At 48.1% G+C, this 20,470-nt stretch overlaps 1 protein-coding gene and 1 long non-coding RNA gene across 2 annotated transcripts; one reads left to right on the forward strand and one right to left on the reverse strand.

Annotated features, from left to right (window-relative positions):
• Positions 1-409: 409 nt before the first annotated feature.
• On the reverse strand, positions 410-20,240 carry LOC141063295 (uncharacterized). The gene is made up of 7 exons (XM_073557352.1): positions 19,980-20,240; positions 19,725-19,874; positions 19,416-19,595; positions 19,210-19,333; positions 19,029-19,126; positions 14,203-14,293; positions 410-1,913 (listed from the first exon to the last, which is right to left on the reverse strand). The coding sequence occupies exons 1-7, from the start codon at positions 20,001-20,003 to the stop codon at positions 619-621; spliced, it is 1,962 nt and encodes a 653-aa protein (XP_073413453.1). The 5' UTR covers positions 20,004-20,240; the 3' UTR covers positions 410-618.
• LOC141063297 (uncharacterized) lies at positions 8,396-10,400 on the forward strand. Its single transcript, XR_012224858.1, has 2 exons — positions 8,396-8,649; positions 9,855-10,400. It is a non-coding gene; the product is annotated as an uncharacterized lncRNA (long non-coding RNA).
• Positions 20,241-20,470: the final 230 nt, after the last annotated feature.

Consider the following 20,470-nt stretch of genomic DNA (forward strand, 5'->3'; position numbering starts at 1 on the left):
GTCTGCAATCCGCTTAGTTACCAACTTCTCTGGTTTTCTGGTGACTTAGCCTGTTCCTGCCATCCTCCTCGGTGACCCATTCATAACAGTCTACCTTTTATCCTCATAGATTGTAAGCTTGCGAGCAGGGCCCTCATTCCTCTTGGTACATGCTATGATCTATATGATTATTGTTATGCTGTAATGTCTATTGTCTGTACTAGTCCCCTCTGAAATGTAAAGTGCTGCGGAATATGTTGGCGCTATAGAAATAAAATTATTATCAGAACAGAAGAGCCACCTTCACAGAATGCAGCCTTAGTGCTGCTGAAGGTGGCTTTTAGTTAAAGACGCCCTGGAGGGTGACAGGTTCCCTTTAATAAGGTTTAGTTTTATCCTTTTGTCAGCAAACATGAGGAATGACAAGAGACAACGCATTTAAGATTTAATTTTGGTTAAAACTATTCCAACATTATGAACATAAAAAAGTGTTCTCCCCTATATGACATCTTTGATGTTTATTAACAGTTAATTTCCAAGTAAAATATTTCCCACATTAAGAAAATGTAAAAGCTTCTCCTCTGTGTGACTGCTCTGATTGGGATCAAGAAGCGCTTTCTGGCTAAAATATTTCCCACATTAACATGAAAAAGGCTTCTCCCCTGTGTGAGTTCTCTGGTGCTTAACACAATTTGATTTGTTGTTAAAACATTTCCCACATTCTGAACAGGAAAAAGGCTTCTCCCCTGTGTGAGTTATTTGGTGGATAACAAAATGTGATTTATGTGCAAAACATTTCCCACATTCTGAACATGAAAAAGGCTTCTCTCCTGTGTGGATTCTCTGGTGCTTAACACAATCTGATTTATTGTTAAAACATTTCCCACATTCTGAACAGGAAAAAGGCTTCTCCCCTGTGTGAGTTCTTTGGTGGATAACAAAATGTGATTTATGTGCAAAACATTTCCCACATTCTGAACATGAAAAAGGTTTCTCCCCTGTGTGAGTTCCCTGGTGCTTAACACAATATGATTTATTGTTAAAACATTTTCCACATTCTGAACAGGAAAAAGGCTTCTCCCTTGTGTGGATTCTCTGGTGATTAACACAATCTGATTTATTGTTAAAACATTTCCCACATTCTGAACAGGAAAAAGGCTTCTCCCCTGTGTGAGTTCTTTGGTGGACAACAAAATGTGATTTATGTGCAAAACATTTCCCACATTCTGAACATGAAAAAAGTTTCTCCCCTGTGTGAGTTCTCTGGTGCTTAACACAATCTGATTTATTGCTAAAATATTTCCCACATTCTGAACATGAAAAAGGCTTCTCCCCTGTGTGAGTTCTTTTGTGGGTAATAAATTGTGAATTCTGTGCAAAACATTTCCCACATTCTGAACAGGAAAAAGGCTTCTCCCCTGTGTGAGTTCTTTGGTGGATAACAAAATGTGATTTATGTGCAAAACATTTCTCACATTCTGAACATGAAAAAGGCTTCTCCCCTGTGTGAGTTCTCTGGTGCTTAACACAATCTGATTTATTGCTAAAATATTTCCCACATTCTGAACATGAAAAAGGCTTCTCCCCTGTGTGAGTTCTTTGGTGCTTAACAAGATTCCCTTTCAGACTAAAATATTTCCCACATTCTGAACATGAAAAAGGCTTCTCCCCTGTGTGAGTTCTCTTGTGGGTAACAAAATTTGATTTCCGTGCAAAACATTTCCCACATTCTGAACATGAAAATGACTTCTTTGCTTTAGTAGCAGTTTGTTTTTTAATGCCTATTTTGTGACTTTGATTTTCCTTAGTAGTCGGTAATGATATATCTGGAGTAATGGCAGTCACTTCAGTTGTATCTTGTAGGATCTCAAGATCATCAGATTGAAAAATTGAAGATGTCAGCTGTCTGTCTGATCTCCTGGTACAGTCATCTGCTAAGATTAAAAAACAATTATTTTTTAATAAAATTTCCTTGAGTTTTATATTTTTGAACATTTCTACTTAAACTGTCCATAAAAATGGCAAGCTATGTAAAAAAACTTTAATTATTTACCAAGACAATGACAGTTCACAGTCTGATAGAAAACCAGGTGTAATGTTTTACCTGTAGTTTATTACAATCCTCCTTGAAATTACCGTATTTTTTGGACCATAAGACACACCTAGGTTTTAGAGGAAGAAATTAGGAAAAAAAATTGAAGCAAAAAATGTGGTCAATTCTGTACTTAATATCCCCTATCCTGATATATATGGTTCCCTCATCCCCATTCTTATACACATGGCCCCCTCATCCCTATCCTGGTATGCATGGCCCCCTTATCCCTACCCTGGTATGCATGGCCCTATCCCTATCCTGGTATGCATGGATCCCTCATCCCTATCCTGTTATGCAAGGCCCCATCCCTATCCTGGTATGCATTGATCCCTCATCCCTATCCTGGCATGCATGGCCCCATCCCCATACTGGTAAGCAGGGACCCCATCTCATCCTAGTAAGCATGATCCCATCCCTATCCTGGTATGCAGGGTCCCCTATCTCATCCTAGTATGCATAGCATCTCATCCCTATCCTGGTATGCATGGCCCCATCCTTATCCTGGTATACATGCCGCCTCATCCCTATCCTGGTATGCATGGCGCCGTCATCCCTATCCTGGTATGCATGGCCCCATCCTTATCCTGGTATGCATGCCGCCTCATCCCTATTCTGGTATGCATGGTCCCATACCTATCCTGGTATGCAGGGAACCCATCTCGTCATGGTATGCAGGGCCCCATCTGGTCCTAGTATGCATAGTCCCATCCGTACCCTGTTATGCAGGGCCCCCATCTCGTTTCCTTATGCATGGTCCCATCCCTATCCTGGTATGCAGGGCCCTCATCTTGTCCTAGTATGCATGGTCCCATCCCTATCCTTGTATGCAGGGTCCCATCATCCCTATCCTGGTATGCATGGCCCCATCCTTATCCTGGTATGCATGGTCCCATGTCGTCCTGGTATGCATGGCCCCATTTCGTCTTGGTATGCAGGCACCCCATCTCATCCTGGTATGCAGGGCCCCATCTTGTCCTGGTGTGCAGGGCCCCATCTCGTCCTGGTATGCAAGGCCCCATCCTTATAAGTGGCCTCCACCCCCATTCCTATCCTGGTATGCGGTATGCATGGCCCCCATCAGAAAACATTAAAAAGTAAACCATTACACTTACCTACCCGGCGTTCCCTCATAGCATCCTGCTCCATTGCTAGCAACTGCTATATGCTTGTAAGCAGTGCTGAGAACAGTGAAAATTCATTAATATTCATTTCTCTTAAGTAGCGGCACACGTGACCTCTGTAGCAGCAGGAAGCCGGTGGCTGACAATGCGCGCTACTGAAGAACAATGAATACTCACTGCCCTTTGCGTGCACAGTCCTGACAGCTGTGCTCTGCTTGTGAGCAGCACATGACATCCCTGCCATCCACTGCTTACAAGCATATAGCAGTTGCTGGCACCGGAGCAGGGCTGTTATGATTGGGTCACCAAGGAGGAGAGCAAGCCCAAGCTAAGCTACTGAAAACCAGAGAGGTTGGTAACTAGGCGGATTGCAGACCCCTGATCCTATCCACACAACTAGCAGTAGCCATGGAGCATGCCTATGATGATCCTAGGTGCTTCGGCACAGCCAGAGAGCTTACTAAGCCTAAAGCAAGAAAGGGGAAATCTAAACTGCCCCAGAGCAGACCCCAAAGGAATAGACAGCCCCCACACAAGTACTGACGGTGAAACAAGATGAAAGCACAAACACCGGCAGGTAAATAGACTGAGCAAATGATGGGGCCCACATTGACTAGACAGGAAAGGGAAGACACTGCCTGCAATCATGCAAAAAACCCTGCAAAAAAGTCCAACACGTCTGATGCAAAAAATACTGAAGTCGTATGACTTCACCCACTATATCAGCACTCTGGTATATTCTGTAAGCAGAGCAAAAAGAGGCCAATCTAATAAGGGACAAAAACAAACTGGCACAAGCAGTAACATATGGATGGAGATTCAGCACAGCCCCAGCCGGAGCAGGCTGACCACACAAAACTGAGATAGACAAAACCAGATCAAATTTAAACAGAATAGCAAATGAACACTTAGTTGAACATGCAGGGACTGAGCTGGAAACTAAGACCTCAGGAGGCAGGAAGAAAACCACCAGCAGGGATAGAGGGAGTCGGCTGTCTTAAATCCCAGTCTGAAACCCCAGATCTCCAATCGTCGTCCTCATTATCAGGTGGCAAGCCTCTGTTAATCAGATCAGCTCCATTACCTCCAGTAACCACCAGAGGGAGCCCAGAAAGAGAACTCGCAACCCCTCTGTCAGTTCCACTACCTTCAGTAGTAACCAGAGGGAGGCCAAAAAGCGAATTCACAACACAGGGCGCTGTGAGGGAGCGCAGGGTAGGTAAGTGTAATTGTTTGTTTGTCATGTCCGCCATGTCTGTTATGTCTGCCATGTCTGTTTTGCCTCAAGAACCGCTGGAGCAGTGTGCACGCGCATCTCGTGTCTGCTATCCTGCTTACCTCGTGACTGCTGAGCTGCGTGACTGCTGGGTCACCTCGTGACTGCTGAGCTGCAGGATGCCTGCGTTTCTGCTCTGCCTTCTGTGATCATCTCGTCATGTCTAGAAACCCTCATCATGTGACCTTTCCTAGGATCCTGCACTGTCTGGTTCTGCAATCGTTTCTGCATGTCTGAAACCCTGATCATGTGACCTTTCCTAGGATCCTGCACTGTCTGGTTCTGCAATCGTCTCTGCATGTCTAGAAACCCTGATCATGTGACCATTCCTAGGATCCTGCACTGTCTGGTTCTGCAATCGTCTCTGCAGGTCTGAAGCCCTGATCATGTGACCACGCTCTGTGATCCTAGAGGAGCTGAACTGGAAGTTCTTCCCTGGTCCTGACACGGAAGTGGAGGTGCTTTTGCCCTATATCAGACCGCCGCTTCCTATGCTCAGGGCCTGAGCATTGTGTTGTCTCTCTGCATGGCTGCTTGGTCTGTAGGGTTGCTCCCTCTATTCTGTGCCCTTGCACCTTGCTCTGTAGTGCGTCTCTGCACACGCTCCGTGCTCATATTCCGCCTCTTGTCTTGTGCCTTGTCTAGTGTTTGTCCTTTGTGCCATGTTTTGTCTTTGCCCTGCTTTGCCTTGTAGTCCTTGTTTGCTCTGATTTTGTTCCTTGTTTCTTTCCATGTTTCCTGTCTCGCTTTGCTTTGTGGCTTCAGGTACCCTTCTGTTATGAATGAGTCACTGAAGGAGGAAAAAACAAAAATACAAGCTAAGTCCAGAAAACCGGAGAGGTTGGTAGCTATCGGATTGCAGACCCCTGATCCTATTCACCACAACTAACAGTAGCCGTGGGGGGTTCCTACGGTGCCCTAGACCCCTCGTTCACAGCCGGAGAACTAAATAAGCCTAAAGAAAGAAAGGGGAAATCTAAACTGCCCCAGAGCAGACCCCAAAGCAATAGACAGCCCCCAACATGTATTGTCGGTGAAAAGCAGATGAAAACACAAACACAGACAGAAAGACAGGTTGAGCAAACGATGGGGCCCAACTAACTAAATAGGAAAGGACAGAAAAGATGCTGGCTGCAATCCGCAAAAAACCCTACAAAAATGTCCCAACCGTCTGATAGGGAAAAAGGCCCTGAAGTCGCTAGACTTCAAAATCACTATATCAGCACTCAGGTATATTCTGAAAACAGAGCAAAGAGATAAACTGATCAGAGACAAAAATGGAGCTCATCCCGTCTCAACAAAGGCAGGCTGAACACAAAACACGAAGCAAACAGACAAAATCTCATGGAAAAATAAGAGAGCAAAAACTTAGCTTTCAGTAGACAGGACTAACTGGTTGCAAGAGCTCAGAGCAGAAAGGATCACCAGCACCCCTGTAGGGCGTCGGCTGCCTTATATCCACTCAGTGATTCTGGGTGTCCAATCAGGCTCCACCTGTTCAGATGACAGGTTCTTCTCAACCCAATCAATTTCACTACCTCTCTTCACCAGCAGAGGGAGTTCATCAGACATCAACGGTGAAGGGGAAAATGAACTCACAACACCCTTCTCTGTACCCTGTCCGTGACGTTTCTCCCTACACGTGCAGGCCTCAGTCTCTGTACCCTGTCCCTGACGTGTCTCCTTACACGTGCAGGCCTCCGTCTCTGTACCCTGTCCCTGACGTGTCTCTCTACATGTGCAGGTCTCCGCTCTATACCCTGTCTAGTCCCAAGGTTCTCCCTTGGCCCGGCTCTGGGCTTCGGCCTACGCTCCGCTGCTAGACTCTGTCCCTGTCCCTGACGTGTCTGTCTACAGGTGCAGGTCTCCGCTCTGTGCCCTGTCCCTGGCGTGCCACTCGGTACGCACAGGCCTCGTCTTGTACCTTGCCCCTGGAATGCCCTCTGCATGTGCAGGACTCTGACTCTTTCCTTATACCTTGGCTCTGATGATTCGTGCGCTCTTGCACTTTTCGTACTAGGCTTTGCCGTGCGATATCGCACGCGTCTGTCCTGTACCTTTGTCTAGCCCTGCTATGTGGCTCCGTGCACGTGCCTGGTCGCCTGTGCCCGTCTGGTGTGCCTCAGCCGTGCCCCGTCCAGTGCTATAGTGGTTTCCGGCTGCGTGGCCGCAGCGGTGCCGCCTCTAGTCGTGCCCGCCTGCTTATGCCTTCGTCGGTACCACCTGCCAATGCCCCAGTCGTGGTTTCCGTGCTCCCTTGCACTCACGCTGGTTCTCGCACTGTGCCTTTTCGTGCTACTCTTGCACAACTCTTTTGCTTACTTTGCTCTGCTCTGAACCTTGTCTTGCCTGCCGGATTCCGTAACCTGCCAACCGCTGCCAGAGGTCCGGACCTAGATGACTGTGGCATGATGTCCGGAGATGATGTCCGCGGCCTGATTACTGGATCCTGTCGGTCGATGCCAGCACCCGGATTCCGATGCCACCGTTCCTGTCTCTCCCTGGCGCGTCCTCTGCACGCGCAGGCCACCTTTCCTGTACCTGTCCTTGGCATGCCCCTTGGCCTGCGCAGGCCTCCATCCTGTGAACCCGAACCTGGCATGTCCATTGACACGCATCATGTCGTTAACCCTGTCTTGTTTCCTTGCATGGAACCCTGGCTGACTTTCGGATGTCCGGATCCTGATGATTGCCTACAGAGCTTCAGAACCTGATGTCCCGGTTGATCTTCGCTTGCTGTCCGGAGTCTGATGTCATCGTGCCTCCGCCTACCATCTGCACGTACCATGCTTGGACCTTGGCGTGCCCTTGCACGCACCCTGCTATCTTGTCCCTGTTCTGGTTATGTTTGTACCTGATGTTATCCCTGAAGCCTTCCGTAAATGAAGTTTCTTTGAACTAACGTCTCGTCTCGCCTTGTCTTGTTTCCCTGAGCCAGCCGTCTGGTCCAGCTGCCGTGGTGGCTCACCCCCGTGGTCTTGCCCCTGACACTCCCTGTATAGGGGGTGGGTTCTCAATAGGTCAGCTTGCCCTAGGTGGGTGGGTGCCACGGCCCAGAGGGTCCACTCATTCAAAGAAGAAATGACTCAGCATAAGCTGACGCTCGTCACAGAATACTCAGGCCATGGACTCCGCTGGTACCTCGGCTACCCATCTGATGAAGAATCTGATCTGCTCTACGTCTCCTGAACTCGCTTGAAATTGGCGGTACCCCGGCCGCTCTTCTGATGTAAATCAGACCCGGCCCTTGACCTCTGAACTTGTTTGGAAATGATGGCAGCCAGAGTAAGACTTGTTTGTCTACCCGCAGTCCTCCCCACTGGATCCCCGTGTCTCGTCCACGGCTCCTGTGTCTTGACAGCTGCAGGTGTCCGTTTCAGATGTCGGATCAACGTTGTTGGAGTGGTTTGTACTAAACTCTGGTTTCTGCCGAAGAATTTTTCTTTCTTCTTTCCAGCCCCGATAAGAGAGGGCTTAAGGAGGGGGGTACTGTCATGTCCACCATGTCTGTTATGTCTGCCATGTCTGTTTTGCCTAAAGAACCGCTGGAGCGGTGTGCACGTGCATCTCGTGTCTGCTATCCTGCTTACCTCATGACTGCTGAGTCACCTCATGACTGCTGAGCTGCGGGATGCCTGCGTTTCTGCTCTGCCTTCTGTGATCATCTAGTCATGTCTAGAAACCCTCATCATGTGACCTTTCCTAGGATCCTGCACTGCCTGGTTCTGAAATCGTCTCTGCATGTCTGAAACCCTGATCATGTGACCTTTCCTAGGATCCTGCACTGTCTGGTTCTGCAATCGTTTCTGCATGTCTGAAACCCTGATCATGTGACCTTTCCTAGGATCCTGCACTGTTTGGTTCTGCAATCGACTCTGCATGTCTAGAAACCCTGATCATGTGACCTTTCCTAGGATCCTGCACTGTCTGGTTCTGCAATTGTCTCTGCAGGTCTGAAACCCTGATCATGTGGCCTTTCCTAGGATCCTGCACTGTCTGGTTCTGCAATCGACTCTGCATGTCTAGAAACCCTGATCATGTGACCTTTCCTAGGATCCTGCACTGTCTGGTTCTGCAATCGTCTCTGCAGGTCTGAAGCCCTGATCATGTGACAACGCTCTGTGATCCTAGAGGATCTGAACTGGAAGTTCTTCCCTGGTCCTGACCCGGAAGTGGAGGTGCTTTTGCCCTATATCAGACCGCCCCTTCCTATGCTCAGGGCCTGAGTATTGTGTTGCTTCTCTGCATGGCTGCTTGGTCTTTGGGGTTGCTCCCTCTATTCTGTGCCCTTGCACCTTGCACTCTAGTGCGTCTCTGCACACGCTCCGTGCTCGTATTCCGTCTCTTGTCTCGTGCCTTGTCTAGTGTTTGTCCTTTGTGCCATGTTTTGTCTTTGCCCTGCTTTGCCTTGTAGTCCTTGTTTGCCCTGATCTTGTTCCGTGTTTCTTTCCATGTTTCCTGTCTCGCTTTGCTTTGTGGCTTCAGGTACCCCTCTATGTACCCTGTCCCTGACGTGTCTCCCTACACATGCAGGCTTCAATCTCTGTACCCTGTCCCTGACGTGTCTCCTTACACGTGCAGGCCTCCATCTCTGTACCCTGTCCCTGACGTGTCTCCCTACACGTGCAGGCCTCAGTCTCTGTACCCTGTCCCTGACGTGTCTCCTTACACGTGCAGGCCTCTGTCTCTGTACCCTGTCCCTGACGTGTCTGTCTACACGTACAGGTCTACGCTCTGCACCCTGTCTAGTCCCAAGGTTCTCCCTTGGCCCGGCTCTGGGCTTCGGCCTACGCTCCGCTGCTAGACTCTGTCCCTGTCCCTGATGTGTCTGTCTACACGTACAGGTCTCCTCTCTGTGCCCTGTCCCTGGCGGGCCCCTTGGTACGCGCAGGCGTCGTCTTGTACCTTGCCCCTGGCATGCCCTCTGCATGCGCAGGACTCTGACTCTTTCCTTATACCTTGGCTCTGATGTTTCGTGCGCTCTTGCACTTTTCGTACTAGGCTTTGCCGTACGGTATCGCACGCGTCTGTCCTGTACCTTTGCCTAGCCCTGCTATGTGGCTCCGTGCCTCCATGCACGTGCCTGGTCGCCTGTGCCTGCCTGGTGTGCCTCAGCTGTGCCGCCTCTAGCCATGCTCGCCTGTGTGCCTCAGCCGTGCCCCGTCCAGTGCTATAGCGGTTTCCGGCTGTGTGGCCGCAGCGGTGCCGCCTCTAGTCGTGCCCGCCTGCTTATGCCTTCGTCGGTACCACCTGCCGGTGCCCCAGACATGGTTTCCGTGCTCCCTTGCACTAACGCTGGTTCTCGCACTGTGCCTTTTCGTGCTACTCTTGGACAACTCTTTTGCTTACTTTGCTCTGCTCTGAACCTTGTCTTGCCTGCCAGATTCCGTAACCTGCCGACCGCTGCCAGAGGTCCGGACCTAGATGACTGTGGCCTGATGTCCGGAGCTGATGTCCGCGGCCGGATTACTGGATCCTGTCGGTCGATGCCAGCACCCGGATTCCGATGCCACCGTATCCTGTCTCTCCCTGGTGCATCCTCTGCACGTGCAGGCCACCTTCCCTGTACCTGTCCTTGGCATGCCCCTTGCATGCGCAGGCCTCCGTCCTGTGAACCCGAACCTGGCATGTCCGTTGACACGCATCATGTTATTAACCCTGTCTTGTTTCCTTGCATGGAACCCTGGCTGACTTTCGGATGTCCGGATCCTGATGATTGCCTACAGAGCTTCAGAACCTGATGTCCCGGTTGATCTTTGCTTGCTGTCCGGAGTCTGATGTCATCGTGCCTCCGCCTACCATCTGCACGCACCATGCTTGGACCTTGGCGTGCCCTTGCACGCACCCTGCTATCTTATCCCTGTTCTGGTTATGTTTGTACCTGATGTTATCCCTGAAGCCTTCCGTAAATTAAGTTTCTTTGAACTAACGTCTCGTCTCGCCTTGTCTTGCTTCCCTGAGCCGGCCGTCTGGTCCAGCTGCCGTGGTGGCTCACCCCCTTGGTCTTGCCGCTGACACTCCCTGTATAGGGGGTGGGTTCTTACTAGGTCAGCTCGCCCTAGGTGGGTGGGTGCCATGGCCCAAAGGGTCCACTCATTCAAAGAAGAAACGACTCAGCGTAAGCTGATGCTCGTCACATTGTTTTTAAATGTTTACTGATGGGGCCATGCATACCAGGATGGGGATGGGGGTGGGGGCCAATTATAAGGATGGGGCCCTGCATACCAGGACCAGGGTAGGGGGCTAATCATATCAAGATACTATTATTAAAGAGAAATGAATATTCATTGCCCTCCAAGCCCATGGGCGTGGAATGCAGTGAATATTCATTTCTCTTTAGCAGCGGGAACAGGAGTTAGCCGCAGCCACCAGCTTCAGCCTCCTGTGACCCGCTGCTCCGCGGATGCCGTTCCCCCACCCCCCACCACATCCAAAGCAGGTACACCTGGACTATAAGACGCACCCCCTATTTTTCTCCACATTTTTGAAGGAAAACAGTGCATCACACAGTCAAAAAATACGGTAATTTTAATACAAATTGAAAAGTCAGGATAAAGGGAAACTCTGCTGTTATTGTACAGAAATTCACACTTGGCCTCACTGCACATTTACTGTTGTCCATCATAAAAGGGGAGTTTGGCCAGAAAGACTGGACCTGGTCTTGTAGGGACCATGAGACATTCAGCAGCACAGAAGGGAGAGAAGATTCATCCGATAAGATCTCAGGGATCTAGGAAGTCAACAGCATCATTACCCTCCGCTTTCTCTTACAGGCCCATCATAAGAAAACGAGGATGTCATCCAGATAGACTACCACGCAGGAGTACAGCATATCCCGGAAGACGTCATTCACGAACTCCTGGAACACCGCTGGGCATTGCAGAGGCCGAAGGTCATGACCAAGTACTCGTAGTGACCGTCTCTGGTGTTAAAGGCGGTCTTCCACTCATCCCCAGAACGAATGCGGATCAAGTTGTAGGCCCCACGAAGATCCAGTTTGGTGAAAATTCGAGCTCCTCTAAGTCGGTCAAAGAGCTCCGGGATCAATGGCAATGGGTACTTGTTCTTGACCGTGATATCGTTCAGGCCTCGGTAGTCTATGCAAGGACGGAGGGAGCCGTCCTTCTTTTTTACAAAGAAAAATCCCGCTCCCGCGGGCGAGGAGGACTTACGGAAAAAACCTCTCGCAAGGTTCTCCTGGATATAGTCAGACATAGCTTGGGTCTCGGCAGGGGATAGTGGGTATATCCTACCCCTGGGGGGCGTAGAACCAGGAATGAGGTCAATCGGACAGTCATATGGCCGATGGAGGGGCAGAGTCTCGGCCTCCTTCTTGTCGAAGACATCTGCAAAGGACAAGTAAGCCGACGGCAGACCTGTAGGTGCCGGGGATGGACCGGCAGAGTTCATCGGACGGACGGGCAACAGGCACTTCTCCTGACAGAACGGTCCCCACCGGAGTATCTCGCCCGACCGCCAGTCCAGGGTTGGCTCATGAGTCCGTAGCCAAGGGAGGCCTAGAAGAAGCGTGTGAGACATGGTAGACAAGACGAGGAAGGAGATCTTCTCCAGGTGCAGGGCTCCGATCTGCAGCTCGATCTCTTCGGTGGCCTGGGTAACGGTCTCCTGCACGGATGTACCATTGACCGAAACAATCGACCGAGGAGTCTCCAGGGATCTGACAGGAATCCGGTATTTTTTAACCGCCTCGAGTGTGATAAAATTCCCCTCTGCGCCAGAATCCAGAAAAGCCTCCTCAGAATAACGCTTGGCACCGAGATTCAATAATACGGACACGAGCAGGGGGGGAGAGGAATCACGTTCACCTAGGGAGGCCTCTCCTATCAACCCTAGGCGGAGAAGTTTCCCGGCTTCATGGAGCAGGAACGGAAGAGGTGAGAGGAGCTCCTCTCTCTGGCTAATTCACGGGCACGTTCCTGAAACCGCAGGTCAATGCGTGTCGCCAGAGAGATCAGATCCTCTAAAGAGGTGGGAGTATCCCGACCTGCCAGTACGTCTTTGATCCGACCGAACAGGCCACGCCAAAAGATCCCTACGAGAGCCTCGTTGTTCCAACCGAGTTCGGAGGCCAAGGTACGAAAACGGATGGCATACTGTCCCACCGGTAGCGTACCCTGATGGAGGTTAAAGAGGGACTCGGTGATAGAGACCAGCCGACCCGGCTCGTCGAACACCTTGCGGAAGGTGTCCAAAAAGATGGAAAGCTGAGAGACGAGTGAGTAATTGCGCTCCCAGAGGGGGTTCACCCATGCTAACGCCTCCCCCTCTAAGTGTGAAACAATAAAGGCAATTTGGGCGCGCTCAGTGGGATAGTGCTGCGGCAAAAGCTCAAAATGTAACCGGCATTGGTTCAGAAATCCTCGACAAAACTTAGGGTCCCCGCTATATCGGGGTGGCTTGCCGAGGCGCGGCATCGGGTGCGGGACCGAGGACTGGGCAGAAACAGATTGTATGGCCGACAAACGGGACTCCATGGATTACAAAAAGGCCATAATCCTGGTCTGACTCTCCCGTAGAAACACCAGTTCTTTTTGGATGGAGGTGGTGGTACCAGCGGGGTCCATGGCCTGATTATACTGTGACGACTCCTGGAGTGGACCCTCTGGGTCGTGACACCAACCCTCCCAGGGCGAGCTGACCTAGTGAAGACCACCCCCTATACAGGGAGTGTCAGGGGCAAGCCCCAGGGGGTGAGGCACCATGACTGCTGGCACCAGGCGGCCGGCTCACAGGAGACACGAGTGGGTGAATGTGTCTGCAGGAACGTGTAAAGCGTGGACACGGGAACACGTGGTATACAGAGACTTCGTTCGTCCGGGTGTGAGTGAAGCAGAATGCGTGCAAAGAGCACGTCAGAGCACTGAGTCAGGCAGCAGGTGTGCCAGGAGGTGTAACAGAGTACAGGAGCAGGGTGTGTGCCAGAGGGCACAACTGAGCATAAGACAGAGCGCAGGATTGGTACGTGTGCCAGGAGGCACAACAGAGTAAGAGACTGAGTACAGGATCAGAGCATGTGCCAGGAGGCACAACTGAGTATGAGACAAAGCACAGGGTCCGAGTGTGTGCCAGGAGGCACAACCGAGTATGAGATAGAGCACAGAATCAGAGTGTGTGCCAGGAGTCACAACTGAGTATAAGACAGAGCACGGAATCAGAGTGTGTGCCAGGAGGCACAACTGAGGATGGGACAGAGTACAGGGTCAGAGCATGTGCCAGGAGGCACAACCAAGTACGAGACAGAGCACAGGGTCAGAGCATGTGCCAGGAGGCACAAAGTACAAAGCAGAGTGCAGATTCAGAGCGTGTGCCAAGAGGCACAACAGAGTGCAAGGCAGGGGACCTGAATACAGCGCACAGCCAGGCAGGGACACGGCAGACCAAGCCAGGAAGCACAACAATAATCAGGCACCTCCCCTAGGGGCAGGTCGTCTGATATAGCACATGACTACTACTGGTTCCAGGTCAGGACCTAGCCAGAAAGCACATGACCACTACAGGTTCCGGGTCAGGTCCTCCATTACCATAGAGAGGACTGAGCCCTATACAGCACTGACAGGAGCGCGCAAGCGCAAACGTGACATGTAGGAGGAGACCTGGGGACGAGAGCTGCGCGTGCGCACCCAACGGGACCCCCGGAGTGACCGCGGCTCCGGAAGAGATGACGTCAGGACCGAGGTCCCGCCCCCAGGTGAGCACGGCATGACACTCACCTGGGTAGTCATATGTGGGAATCTCCTCTTTACACCACCCATCATCTCTCACATATGTCTCTGTAGTATTAATATGGCTCAGATCTTCACCCTGAAACAAATATTGTAAGTGTTGGAGTAATGCATATTGATCTGTATGTATTGCAACAACTACTACTGTACTGTTTGATGTATTGTGCATATTGTGAGATTGTTAACAAAGTTCAGTGACAAAAAAAAAAAAAACAGACAGGATGCCCCCTCCTTCTCTTCCCTTCTTGTTGTTGTAATGCTCCCATGCTGCAAGCCACAGCAGATACCAGACTGATCACATTTCATGCTGTAAGCTGTTCAACCTGGATATGAATAAATCTACATTCTGTGTTGCTGACTCTGGATGTTACACTGATTAATCCGCTGCTAACAGGTTATGGGCTCAGAGTCCTAGAGTCCCAGATCCCCAGAGCACAGAGAAAAGAAAGGAAGACAGCAAAGATGGCCACCAGCAGCAGCAACTCCATGAAGTTTACAGTACCAAGTCTCACTAACCAGAATTATCAATCCTGGAAATTCAAAGTGAAAATGCTGCTGATAAGAGAAGGTACGTGGAAATACACACAGGAGCCTAAACCTGACCCAGTATCACAGGAGTGGATAGAGATGGATCAGAAAGCACAAAGTACCATATCACTCAGTATAGATGATGATAAGATTGTGCATGTGTGTAAAAGTGAAACTGCAAAAGAAATGTGGGAGCAACTGCAAAAGGTGCATGAGAGGATAAATTTAAGCAATAAACTTTAGCTCATGAGAAAATTGTACCAGTCTAAACCACAGAATGGCCAGGATAATCAGGACTACATAACAAGCATTCTAGAGATTGTAGAACGCCTGAGAGGCATTGGGGAAGATTTGAAGGACTTTCATGTAGCCGCATTACTGCTTAGTGGTCTTCCAGAAAACTATGACACGCTTGTAACCGCTCTAGATGCGCGCCCAGATGATGAGCTTACATTGGAGTATGTCAGAGGGAAGCTCATAGATGAATATAAGCGGAAAGCGGAAGGTGTAAACAGCAGGACATGCGATGCAGAATCTGCTTTACAGACACAAAATCTAAATGATAACAGAAAGCACCTAAAAGAAACACGTGAATGTTTTGTTTGCAAGAAATCAGGACATTTGAAAGCCGACTGCAGAGTCTGGAAAGCTAGAATGAATCAGCTGAAAAAGCAAAGCAGTCTTCAAAAGGTTAAAAGTGCTGTGTCTGCAGAAAATGATTCTGTGAATACTGAAACTGCATTTACTGTCAGTGTAAATACATCAAAGCATGCATGGTGTATAGACTCTGGAGCAACTAGTCACATGACTAATAACAGGGACTTCTTTTCTAAGCTTAACCAAAGTAAGTCAGAGAAAGTGATTATGGCTAATGGTCAGTACATGACTTCACAAGGTATAGGAGATGGTTATATTGATTGTCAAATCTCACCAACACAAAGCAAGAAGATCCCAGTAAAAGATGTGCTCTATGTGCCTAGTCTTGAGAGTAATTTACTATCTGTGAAGAAACTCACAAAACAGGGAAATGAAGTTACATTTAAGCATGATAGCTGCATCATCTCAAAAGAGGGCCACACACTAGCAGAAGGAAAAATCACAGATGAACTTTACCAGCTTAAATGCAAAGAGTGTGTGTTCACTGCTCAGGAAGAAAGGCACAATAACTGCAATCGTGTATGGCATAGGTGCCTAGCACACAGAGGCCCAGAAGCAATAACGAAGTTAGTTCAGAAGCAACTAGCTGAGGACATTACAATTGATCTATGTAACCAGATAATGAAATGTACTAGCTGCATCAAAGGGAAAATGTCTAGAAAAGCTTTTCCTAAGAGAAGTACTACAAGAACAGAATAGACACTAGATTTAATACATACAGATGTCTGTGGTCCAATGAGCACTCAGACTCCTGGGAAGAAGAGATATTTTCTCACATTTATTGATGATCATTCAAGATATACAGTTGTCCATCGGCTTCACAGCAAGAAAAAAGTTCCAGAGAAACTTGAAGTATATCTAGCTGAGGTATATAATACATTTGGGAGAATGCAAAAGATTCTACGTGCAGATAATGGGACTGAATATGCAAGTAATGAGACACAGAGCAATTTAAAGAAAAATGGAATCCTATTTCAGACCACTGTATCGTACAATCCTGAGCAAAATGGTGTCGCGGAAAGAAGGAACCGAACACTCTGTGAAAGTGGAAGAAGTATGTTGTTTGATGTAAATCTGCCCACAGCATATTGGGGTGAAGCAATCATGACAGCTTGCTATCTTCAGAACAGACTACCAGGTAAAGCTACAGAGAAAACTCCGTTTGAGCAATGGAACAGCAGAAAGCCAAAACTACATCATATAAGAATATTCGGAAGTAAAGCACTTGTACATGTTCCCAAAGAAAGGCGAACTAAGTGGGAATCTCACGCTAAGGAAGGGATCCTGGTAGGCTAAAACACAAAGGTTATAGGATTCTACACCCAGAAACAAACAAGGTCACAATAAGTAGAGATGTGGTGATTGATGAGAACTTTGTGTCCCCCAAGTTTTGTGACATCACGCCAGTAGTCCAGCTGAAGTCACAATTACAAGACAATAACAAGGAGGATGTAGAGGTCTGGCTGGATTCTTCAACCACTGAAGGAACAACAGAAAAATCAGGTGAATCTGAAATCAGGAGATCTTCAAGATCAAACAGAGGCGTACCAGCTAAACATCTATCCTACATAGTCAAGACACTACCTGAATCAGAGCCGCAGTCATGGGATGAAATGCAAGAACTACCTGTCCATGAAAGAACAAAGTGGATCAATGCTGCTAATGAGGAAATCAAATCGCTTCATCAACTTCAAACTTGGAAACTCACCAAGCTGCCACAGGGCAAAAAGGCAATCAAGTGCAAGTGGGTCCTCAAAACCAAATATGACTCTTAAGGTAAAGTCCACAGATTTAAAGCAATGTTGGTGGCAAAAGGATATTCTCAAAAGTATGGCGAAGATTACGATGCTACGTTTTCTCCAGTCGCTAAACAGACCACGTTCAGAGCTTTGTTAGCTGTAGCTGCTGTACAAAAGATGAATGTCAGACATTTGGATATACAAACTGCCTTTTTAAATGGTGACATTGAGGAGGACTTATACATGACCCAACCTGAAGGTTATGTAAAAGGGGGTGAAGAGAATCTTGTTTGCAAACTACAAAAATCCCTTTATGGTCTTAAGCAATCAGCAAGAGCATGGAACACCAAGATGAATAAGGTCTTGTTAGAAGAAGGTTTTAAAAGAGGTCAAGCGGATCCATGCTTATACGCAAAATATAGAGATGTAAAGTGGATGTATATTCTCTTATATGTGGACGATGTGATTGTAGTTCATCAGGAAGACGCAGAAATTGGAAAAATGGCTGAAATTCTGAACCAGCATTTTGAAACGAAAGACCTTGGAAATGTGACATATTATCTAGGAATCCAAATCCAGAGCGAGGAAGATGGAAGTTTTCTTCTAAACCAAAGTGCAAAAATTAATTCGATTCTGAATCAGTTTGGAATGTCAGAAGCCAAAGGTATATCAACCCCAATGGAACCATCCTACCTGAAGCTGGAAGAACAAGATGACCTGTTGCCAAACAATGAGAAATATCGTCAGGCAGTGGGGGCACTTCTATACATATCAATTATGACTCGACCGGATATCACAACAACAGCTGGAATCCTTTGCAGATATGTGGAAAAACCACGCCAAAGAGACTGGAATGCTGTTAAGAGACTTCTCCGATATTTAAAAGAACGCAAGATGTAAATTTAAAGCTGTCTGCAACGGGAGATCTAGAACTCACCGGCTATGTAGATACAGATTGGGCTGGTGATTCGCATGATCGTAAATCCACAAGCGGATACTTGTTTAAAGTTGGAGAAAGTTTAATCTCCTGGTCTAGTAGGAAACAAGTGTCTGTTGCCTTGTCATCTACAGAAGCGGAGTATGTGTCCGCAGCCTATGCAAGCCAGGAGGTCATTTGGCTAAGACAATTGATGGATGATCTTGGCACACCATCAACTCAGCCGACGGTGATTTATGAGGACAACCAAGGATGCATTAAACTTGCATGCAGTGAAAAGATCAGTGCTAGAACCAAGCACATTGACGTCAGACATCATCATTTACGTGATTTGATAGATCGTGGCATAATTCAGTTCGTCTATTGTGAAACTGATAAGATGGCAGCTGACATTATGACAAAGCCATTGCCACGAGCCAGGTTCCAAGAATTGAGGACCACACTGGGACTAAGAGGATAAGTAGTTGTGGAGTGGGGGTGTTGGAATAATGCATATTGATCTGTATGTATTGCAACAACAACTACTGTACTGTTTTATATATTGTACATATTGTGAGATTGTTAACAAAGTTCAGTGACAAAAAAAAAACAGACAGGATGCCCCCTCCTTCTCTTCCCTTCTTGTTGTTGTAATGCTCCCATGCTGCAAGCCACAGCAGATACCAGACTGATCACATTTCATGCTGTAAGCTGTTCAACCTGGATATGAATAAATCTACATTCTGTGTTGCTGACTCTGGATGTTACGCTGATTAATCCGCTGCTAACAGTAAAAGTCTCTGACAGATGGAGAAGTCCCATCTATGATCAGCTCTAATCCTGCCATCTCCACCGTTCTCATTACACAAGTATAAAACATATAATACTGGTGGATAAAACAAGACTGAGCACAAGACCTTCACAGCCGTCTACACATCATAGGGGAGATCTCCTGACACCTTCTCTCCATCTACCTGAAGATCCTGAGGAGCACTGGGATCTTCTTGGTTACAGTCCTGTGGAAGAAGAGGACGGGGACATCTCTCTGGTGTTGTCCTCTTACTGGATAGATCTGGAGGAAACACATACAGGGACTGAATTCATTCTCTACATACAGATAATTATAGGCCGTGTGTATTTAGTCCTATCTATTACCTGGAGATGTGAGGGGCTGGGGAACCTCCATTATGACGTTCTTGTACAGATCTCTGTGTCCTTCTAAATACTCCCACTCCTCCATGGAGAAATAGACAGCGACATCCTGACACCTTATAGGAACCTGACACATACAATGATACCATCATCCCCCGATCCCTTCATAGTGTTACTGTATAATGTCCCAGCATTCCCAGCAGTGTCACCTCTCCAGTCAGCAGCTCCATCATCTTGTAGATGAGTTCTAGGATCTTCTGGTCATTAATGTCCTCAGGGATCAGGGGGTGAGGTGGAGGCCCCGTGATTGGGCTCAGGAGACTTCCCCATCCCTCAGACACAGGGTCCTGACAGCGATCACTAGAGGTCTTCTTCACCACGGTGTAATCCTGGTTATGGAGAGACACATTAATAAATCTCACCACAGACATTTCCAGAGTCCTCACCTCTCCAGTTCTGTCCATCTGTTATTCCCATAGATAAGAATGATGTAATGTGACGTCATCAGAATCTCTCACCTCTCCAGTGAGACGGAAGAGGATCTCTAGGGTGAGGTGTAACATCCTCTCCGCCATCTTGTCTCTGTCCATATCCATCCTTGATGGGTAAATCAGGAAAATTCTCTTCTGTAGAAGATCTTCACTGAGAGGATCCGATATTGTAGAGACCTGAATGAGAAGAAGATGATCCGATGTAACATCATAAGAATCCTGTGTAATAATACAATTACTGGAGATAATAAGGGAAACATATGAGGAGATTTATTATCTTACAGGGTTTAGTTTTCTCCCCGACATCTACTAATAAAACCTATATATTTAGGCCACAGACAACAAGCAGTTTCCTCCTCGGAGTCGGCAGCTGAACACGTTCCTCATAGACTCATCTTCCATAACGCTAATTCTCGTCTCATTACCGACACTGGAATCGGCATTAGCAATACTGCAGGAGATATTCATTACACGCGACATGAGAAATAACTCCTTCATGATGAGGACGACATCTTCATCTTCTACTGCGGCTCTAGAGACAGATGTGGCCAGAGTCGGTCACTGACTCCATCCCCACCGGCCGTCTATATGAAGGTTCCCCGTCTTCCCCGCAATGGAATCTTCTCTCCCGTTAGATCTCAGCTCTGAGTCACACACAGAAGTTTGAGGCTTTTCTGGAGGAACAGGACAGGAGAGATCTGAGGCCGATGTCTCCATGTACAGGGTTTCCCCTCGGGATAAGAGGCTTTTCTATCCCTTTCCCCCAATTAGAG

This window comes from Dendrobates tinctorius, unplaced genomic scaffold (genome assembly GCF_039654945.1).
Source record: "Dendrobates tinctorius isolate UK_male_01 unplaced genomic scaffold, ASM3965494v1 ptg000249l, whole genome shotgun sequence".
In the NCBI taxonomy this organism is placed as follows: domain Eukaryota; kingdom Metazoa; phylum Chordata; class Amphibia; order Anura; family Dendrobatidae; genus Dendrobates; species Dendrobates tinctorius.

Bases quoted from the DNA above. Each gene is read 5' to 3' on its own strand.
- LOC141063295 (XM_073557352.1), bottom strand. From the start codon at position 20,003: ATGTCGGGGAGAAAACTAAACCCT. The intron at 19,596-19,724 runs GTGAGAGATTCT...CTCCATAACCAG, and splicing joins TCTTCCGTCTCACTGGAGAG to GATTACACCGTGGTGAAGAA. The intron at 19,127-19,209 runs GTAATAGATAGG...TGTTTCCTCCAG, and splicing joins CCAGCCCCTCACATCTCCAG to ATCTATCCAGTAAGAGGACA.